An 8,727-nucleotide genomic window follows, 5' to 3' on the forward strand; every position below is an offset into this window, starting at 1 on the left:
TGACTGAGGGTAAAAAAAAACGGGGGGGGGACAACAATCGGACATGCTGCGGACAAACACAATGAGACGATTCTGTGCAGGTGGATACAAGAAGGGCACATGGGAATGCAGGTGAGCAAGAAGCCCCCAGACATTTAAAGGTCGACACGCAGTGGGTTGCTGGATGGATGCGTTGAGCCTGGTGGCGCTGGGAAGGCTCGGACTGCCGAATAGACCTGGTTTGTTTAATTATAATTAATATATTCTGGGAGGAACGCACCTGCGGTGTAAAAATAGTAAAGTTCCAATAATAGCCGTGAGTGTGTATGTGGACCTGGCGAGCTGGATGCTCCAGCGAGGTTTCATTGTGATCATCATTGTCGAGTTTGTGAGTCGTCCGTGCATCCCGACAACAACGTGATCGTAAATTAGAGGAGTGACTCCGAATGTGAGGACGGTCCCATCGGTGAGTCCGCAACACCTGCCCATGCATCCTTTGGTGGTAAAGAGAGACGAATATTGAGCAATTGTGCGTCAGGAGTGAAGACGAGACGAACCAGCCAGGTGCTCCCACGCTCCTGCGCACGGGACGTCTGCAAGATGAGCTCGCGGTTCAGCACCACGGACAGCACCCATGAGTCTCACGTTCGTGTGTTTTAAAAACCTGTGAAGCTCCAGCGAGTCTCTGAACAGTCTAAGGGGACGGGGGTTTCAGCGATATAGCACCAGCCCTCCGTTGCATCTGCACTTGCTGCTGGAGAGATGTAAAAACGAAGAGGGGGAGGGGGAGGGAGTGTGGGGGGGGGGTGGACAACCAACGGCACACAAGCAAAAGAGAACCGAGATCATCGAGAGAGAGAGAGAGAGAGAGAGAGAGAGAGAGAGAGAGAGAGAGAGAGAGAGAGAGAGAGAGAGAGAGAGAGAGAGAGAGAGAGAGAGAGATAAAGCATTGAGCGAGATTAAATGAACGAACAATGAATGATATGCAAGCAACAGAAGAAGGGATGGAGAAATAAAGTAAACGATGACGAGGAAAGGGCTTGTTGCAGGGAACGTGTTGCATCGTCGTGGGGGAAGCTTTCTCTTGTAGATCGTTCTGCTTCTGGCGAGATGGTCCGGTTCAATCGATGGCTTTGGAAGGTACGATCGCTTCCGATAGGTACCCGAGCTGGTTTGAGCTGACTGCTCCGAGCGGCTGTCCTCGCTCCGGGAGCTTCTTGTGCTTCTCGACCGACGGGAATGGTCATGGTCACCCCTGGAGTCCCGGGAGGCGCAAGGTCGTGTGGGTGAAACGCTGGACGTGCGGTCATGCCGGCCTCCAAGGGTGCCACGCTTTTGCCGGAGTCATGAAACGCCAGGACGTGCGGACCCTGTCGTTAATCGCCTGCACTCTCGCTTACCTCCTGGTGGGGGCCATCATTTTCGATACACTCGAGTCCGAGTTCGAAGTGCAGGAGAAACTGAGACTTCTCGACGCAGAGAACGAACTCCGATACAAGTACAACATCAGCAGCGAGGACTACCGTGAGATCAAAGAGGTAGTCGTCCACCGAGTACCGCATCGGGCTGGTGTCCAGTGGAAATTCGAAGGAGCTTTCTACTTCGCCATCACCGTCATAACTACCATAGGTGGGTACTCATCAAGGTTATGTCTGCTTGTTACCTGCGGGACAGTGCGGAGGTACTCGTGTACTATGCGGTGTGTTGTGAAAACGATACGAGGGTTCATATTCCATGTGGACTTCTGTTCAAGTATCCATGCATGATACGTAGACCGAAATTGTCATGAACCAAAGACTCAACACGATACCAACATTAGATCGTTAAACTTTTGAACTGGTTTTGATGAATAGAACGGAAACTTTTTAACGGAAAACGGAAACTTTCAAACGAGATCCTCAAATCGGTCAGTTGATCGAGTCTCACCTGCATTGCAATGAGCAGGTGTCCAGTGTGGTCTACCGTTACGTCTGTATGTTCATGGCCTCATTGGAACGGTCAAACACGGATCTCCTTATCAGACAATGATCACTAAACTGGGTAGCGAAAGGGTTTACATTCCACCCGATGTCGTGTTTTCCTCGACCGCAGGTATTCACTGTTACACCTTCTTTGGTCTCTCACCTTTTGCCACTATCTTGAATTCCAGCACGTGCGTTAAAGTGGAAAACACTTGGTTACGGTGATGACTTGTTGGGAACTAGGGTTCACTGTTGTTCCCCCAAGGCCTCTTGTTGTGAAAAAAGTCCCCCAAAGCTCAGGGGGGCTATTTCGTGGTTGACAGTGGCTATTTGGTGACTGATGGGGGTATTGGTGGTCGGTGGGGGCTATTTCGTGGTTGAAAGTGGCTATTTGGTGGTTGGTGGGGGCTATTTCGTGGTTGACAGTGGCTATTTGGTGGTTGGTGGGGGCTATTTCGTGGTTGACAGTGGATATTTGGTGGTTGGTGGGGCTATTTCCTGGTTGACAGTGGCTATTTGGTGGTTGGTGGGGGCTATTTTGTGGTTGACAGTGGCTATTTGGTGACTGACGGGGGTATTGGTGTTCGGTGGAGGCTATTTCGTGGTTGAAAGTGGCTATTTGGTGGTTGGTGGGGGCTACTTCGTGGTTGACAGTGGCTATTTGGTGGTTGGTGGGGGCTATTTCGTGGTTGACAGTGGCTATTTGGTGACTGACGGGGGTATTGGTGGTCGGTGGAGGCTATTTCGTGGTTGTCAGTGGGTATTTGGTGGTTGGTGGGGGCTTTTTCGTGGTTGACAGTGGCTATTTGGTGGTTGGTGGGGGCTATTTCGTGGTTGACAGTGGCTATTTGGTGGTTGGTGGGGGCTATTTCGTGGTTGACAGTGGATATTTGGTGACTGACGGGGGGTATTGGTGGTCGGTGGGGGGTATTTTGTGGTTGACAGTGGCTATTTGGTGGTTGGTGGGGCTATTTCCTGGTTGACAGTGGGTATTTGGTGGTTGGTGGGGGCTATTTCGCGGTTGACAGTGGCTATTTGGTGACTGACGGGGTATTGGTGGTCGGTGGGGGCTATTTCGTGGTTGAAAGTGGCTATTTGGTGGTTGGTGGGGCTATTTCGTGGTTGACAGTGGCTATTTGGTGGTTGGTGGGGGCTATTTCGTGGTTGACAGTGGCTATTTGGTGGACTGTGGGGGCTATTTGGTGGTCGGTGGGGGCTATTTCGTGGTTGAAAGTGGCTATTTGGTGGTTGGTGGGGGCTATTTTGTGGTTGACAGTGGATATTTGGTGGTTGGTGGGGCTATTTCCTGGTTGACAGTGTCTATTTGGTGGTTGGTGGGGGCTATTTCGTGGTTGACAGGGGCTATTTGGTGACTGACGGGGGGTATTGGTGGTCGGTGGGGGCTATTTTGTGGTTGACAGTGGATATTTGGTGGTTGGTGGGGCTATTTCCTGGTTGACAGTGGCTATTTGGTGGTTGGTGGGGGCTATTTCGTGGTTGACAGGGGCTATTTGGTGACTGGCAGGGGCTATTTTTCCCCATTATTCTTATTTATTGTTTTATGCATAATATCTAAAGTGGACAACTTCACAATCTAAAATCATACACCCTGATCTCAAAGAAAACCTGTGAAAGTTATTAAAATAAAAAGAACAGGCAGCTTGTGGACATTTAATTTCTCACTGTCTTTCCATTTCTTCAGTTTCCTCTTCTTCAATTTCTTCAATTTCAATCTCCTCTTCTAATGTATCATCTTCTTCTATTTCACACCCTGCAATTGTTGCAAGGAGTTGCAAATTGAGAAGTTTATGCTGCCTCAGATCCCAGCCTTATACCAGCGGGTCACAGCAGATTCCACACTGAACTCTTCCTTAGAGGGACCCTCTTAGGAGATTATCGTCAAGTAGTCGTCGATGGTCTGACCATCAAGATCGACTCTGCAGTCAATTTTAATCTGTTCATGAGTTACAAAGCCCTGTCGACTTTAGGTGTTGCTAATAGTTCAAACTGCACGATTTCAAGGAGGTGGAAGAAATTGGAAAAACTCATCTTGCCTATCTTTGAAGAGCCCACTCCAAAGTTCCAGCCACAACATTCCAATGTAGCACCTCGATATTATCTTCTTTCGATGGACCCACTCAGCCATTGCATCTTCGACCTCACATCCTTGGACTCCAAGAATATCTTGAAAATGATTAATGAGCAGTTTCACATATTCGTCTCCATAACCTTTCAGTTCCTTTGGACATTTCCTTGGGTCTAATGTTGTCACAGCACTGAGAATGCTATTGGTAGAAAATGAGCCAAATCGTTCTTCTGCAGCAGTTGACAACAGGCTCAATGAGGTTTCGACAAGACTGAAAGAAAGCATCCTCACCTTGTCCAACCTGTTTCAGTTCAACACTTCCGTAAGTCCCATCACTGCACCCTCTTCTAAACGATATCCCCTTTTTTGATCACAAAGCGATCCATGATTGACGAGAGGAAGGAAGGGTCGGACATTCCAACGAATCTAACCTCATGCGTGTGCAGATGTGCGCAGTGTTTCAGCAACAAGTTCGATTCCTGACCATAAGATGGGACTCGAATAGACCAAGGTGCATCAAGAGCTCAGATGTTCGATTCCTGACCCGACTATGAATTGTCACCGTGGTCCTTTGCACACAGGCAGGTTGTGCTGCATCCATGAGTTCGTTGTCCATCGGATGGGACATTATAAGTCTGGTATCCCATCTGCTGACATTAGCAACTGATGGGTATTAGGTTACTAGTCATGTCTATCGAGCTAGGTTAGTAGATATTGTTCATTTATTTATTTTACAGGATCGAAGCCTCGTAGTTGAGTTGCAATTTTGCAAGTCTGTATGGGATTCATTCATCATACTATATAATTCGAGAAGTGTGTGTGTGTGTGTGTGTGTGTGTGTGTGTGTGTGTGTGTGTGTGTGTGTGTGTGTGTGTGTGTGTGTGTGTCTTCTCTGCACTCCGAAACCGCTGGACAGAATGAGCTGAAAAAGTACGGAATAAGTTGTAAGTGCGAGGTGTGCACGAGAAGGTTTTAGTGGGTAAAACAAATAATGAATAGTCCTTGGGGTTCATGGTCAGGAGAGAACCCCAATGATCTCTTCTGTAAACATGTATGGCATAGCTCGACTGATTCCAGTGGGATGGGGTATTATGCTTCAGTCACATTTGGCTCGGTGGCCATAGGGCCTAAAAAATCTACGGCCACTAGCAATTATAGGGCGGCCGCAGTATTTCCACAGTCACATATGTTTTTATTTTTCGGGGAGCCGCACGGGGTATTTTGAAATTGTGGAGACCGAAAACGTGGGGGTGCCATACGGTCTTTGATTTGATGTCGCACGGTGACCTTAGGGCGTCCCTGTGGTGGCCATAGAATTTTCAAGGCAGACGCAAGGTAGCCTCAAGGTGACCGCAAGGCGACCGCAGGGGGGCCCTAAGGCGAAAGTGGAAATAGTGCGGCTGCCGTAATTTTTTGGTGGTTGGCAAAATTCATTTTTCATTGATAAGAGCCTACGGAAAACGCACGAATAACGCAAGCCCACCGTACGCCCGACGTATGGTCGACGTGGAACACATCTACGTCATGGCTACGGCTTGTCGAATTGCTCCGGCCAACCTAGAAATGAAAAAAGTTATAAATCCGCGCTTTAATTCCACGGAGACCCCTACGGACTGTAAAAGATAGCCATACGGCGTAGGGCCACCCTGAGGCCACCTCAGAAACTCTGCGGCCGCCGCACGTTTCTGTCAATTCAGGAGGTGGGGGTACGGCCGCTGTATCCTTGCCGTAGAGCAAATGCGACTCATGCTTTATACAAGTCTTACTAAAATACCCCAATTCTGGGGGCATCATCCCATCAGTAAGGATGGGTAATTCCCTAGTATTATTAATACTGTACTTAATACAATCATCTAATCGGATCTGACGTCCCATCTTCCTCACACACTGTCTCAATCGGTCAACAGATGGGATTCCAATAGACCAAACCAAGGTGCATCATGGTCAAGGTCAACCATAAAAACTTGTCCGACTCGTGAATCTGGACAGAGTATATATGGCCACCTGGTAACTTGGTCTTATCAAAGATACCACGAGGAACTTAATCCCAACTTGGTTGCAGATTGAACAGCCGGCTTAACGTCGAGTGGTGCACAATGTGGCCAGACACCAAAAGCACGATGTCATGACGTCCCCGACGTCAGCTTCGTGGGCCACAGTCACCTAGAATATAATTAATCCCTTTTCATGAATACTCTTGAAATGTAACACACTTAGAACCATTTCATAATAATAATGTGAATCGTTAAGATTATAAGCTCTGGCGGCCCTTGTGATTCCGACGTGACGTCATCGCCAGTGAAAACGTCACGGCATTTCAGGAAATGGAACGAGAGCGCCGCACTTCGGGGGTAAGAACCCGTGCGATCGGTTGTTGTTCAAGTCTGAAACGACACAGTGACTTCTTTAAAGTTACCTTTGGAGTTCAGGTTTGTATTGTTTTTTTATTTTTTATTTTATTCACCAAATGTTCAGGATTTGTATTGTCATGAAACGAAAACTCAAATGCCTGTCCCGTTAACGTAGGAGTGGAATTATTCATCCTCGGGTGTCGGTGACAATTGATGGCATCTGTTGTGAGCCTGGGAGGCTGCCACTGGGAGGTCGCAGGTAGGAGGTTCGAACGCCCACCGAGTCGAAACAAAGACAACATGGAATAGAGCATGGACGAACAACAACCACCATAGGTTGGAAAGCATTGCACAGACCCATGATGGGGGCAATGGCCTCCTCATTCTCGTCTCCTCCTCCTGGGTTGAAGTCCCTTGTAAGAGCACTCGTATTACTATTACAGATTGATCCCCCACGTGACCTCATCACAAAAGCCCTACTTAAACAAGCTCAAATGAGCTAAGATACTCGTCATCTTAATGATGACGTCATAAAAACGAATATGACGTCATTGTGATGTATCAGGTTTGCGATAAATTATCTGTGCTAATGCCCGGCTTGATTCCCGCAAACAAAATTCAAACAGCTTGCCTAGTTTCCGAGATAATGCTTTAGGCGATTTCCATTGGCGGCGATATTATGACGTCAACTTTTTTTCTCAGAAGAATTTCCAAAATCGGAGATGGTTACTGCCTGCGCGTGGGCTTTCTGCATATACATGGCAAGTTTCACGAAGATCCGATGAAAACTCTGGGTTGTGAAACAAAAAATGTCAAAAAATAGGAATGACGTCATAAAAATTGATATGACCTCATAGTGACGTATCATACGTGCGGTAATTAATCTCTGCTAATGCCCTGTTCGATTCCCACAAACAGAATTCAAAAAGCTTGCCCAGTTTCGGAGATAATTTTTCTAGGCGATTTCCATTAGCGGAGATATTTTGACGTCATAACTTTTTTTTCTTGGAGGAATTTTCAAAATCGGAGATCGTTACTGTCTGCGCAGGGCATTTCTACATATACATGCCAAGTTTCAGGAAGTTTCGATGAAAACTGGAGGCTGTGAAACAAAAACGTCCACAAGAAGAAGATGAAGAACAACAACGTGAGTAAGACCTCGAGATCCTCCACGAGGATCGAACAAATGACAGGCAAGTTTTGACGTTAATTATTGTTTCAAAGTGCCGAATAATTATGGTGAAGATTAAGTGGATCATCTCGTTATTGCATGGAGCCAACACCAGGTGCAGTCATTGCCCTCTCCCTTTTTGCAATGGCACCGAATTCGAGCCGAGAGAGCGTGAGAGTACCTTCAGGGTCTTAACTGAAGCAGTGCCACCCGATAGCCAATCTCGGTGAAAGGCTCTCTGCGAGCGATCAACAAGCACTCAGAAACGTGATGTTGCCTTGTCAACGTCATCACGTTATGGTTGTTATTAACCTCTAGTTTGTAGGTATACGATATGGACCTATCGGTGTGTGCGTCGTGGTCAGATCTGCTTTATGACACTTTTTCTGGGCTGAGGACGATTTTGTTGGGAAGCAGAACAGTTTCTCTCTGCACGTTTATGCAAAAAACACGAAAAATAATAAATCGATGTTGTATATGGGAAATCCATATTGAAAATGTAAGGCACCAGCAACTAATCTAGCTACCCAGCTGGTAAGGCTCAGGTCCTACCACCAACCACCGTGTGGTCCTATCTGGCAGGGACTATGTACTTAACACCCGGCACATGATTTCTGCACAGTCCCGGATAAGTGGTCGAGATCACTCAGTGGTGACCTTACCTGCTGGACAGCTATGCCATGATCAGTTGGTGGTGCCTTTATGTTTGAATATCATTGCATTCCTTTCATGTGTTTTCTTACAATGCAGGATTGTCGGGACTCAGACGTCGGGTTGCTTTCCAGGTTATGGACACTCGGTCCCAAGGACTGTTGCAGGAAAGGCCTTCTGCATCATGTACGCCGTCCTGGGCATCCCATTGACTCTTGTGATGTACCAGAACCTCGGAGAACGCCTTAATACCTTCATTCGCTTTGTACTGATGCGCTGCAAGAGGGGTCTTGGTCTCAAGCACATGGACGTCACACTTGGAAACATGGTCAGCGTGAGCTTCTTGTCCTGCATCAGCACACTATGTCTCGGTGCGCTGACATTCTCGTACTGGGAGCACTGGAGCTTTACGGACTCCTTCTACTTCTGTTTCATCACCCTCACCACCATAGGCCTCGGAGATTTTGTAGCACTCCAGCGATATGGGGCTCTTGAGAACCAGCCTCATTACGTCGCCTTCAGCTTCAT

The 8,727-nt window shown here is 47.5% G+C and overlaps 1 protein-coding gene across 1 annotated transcript in view; it reads left to right on the top strand.

The window, feature by feature from the left end:
• The first annotated feature begins 886 nt into the window (after positions 1-886).
• Positions 887-8,727, top strand: part of LOC147017432 (potassium channel subfamily K member 9-like) — a 9,218-nt gene continuing 1,377 nt past the window's right edge. The window contains exons 1-2 of the mRNA XM_085847089.1: positions 887-1,608; positions 8,334-8,727. The exon at positions 8,334-8,727 is cut by the window's right edge and continues 1,377 nt beyond it. Of these exons, the coding sequence (XP_085703215.1) occupies positions 1,107-1,608; positions 8,334-8,727 (896 nt within the window). The 5' untranslated portion in view covers positions 887-1,106. The remainder of the gene's footprint in view (positions 1,609-8,333) is intronic.

Source organism: Eptatretus burgeri, chromosome 11 (assembly GCF_056783735.1).
Source record: "Eptatretus burgeri isolate ZD-2024b chromosome 11, Ebu_testis_v1, whole genome shotgun sequence".
NCBI classification, from domain to species: domain Eukaryota; kingdom Metazoa; phylum Chordata; class Myxini; order Myxiniformes; family Myxinidae; genus Eptatretus; species Eptatretus burgeri.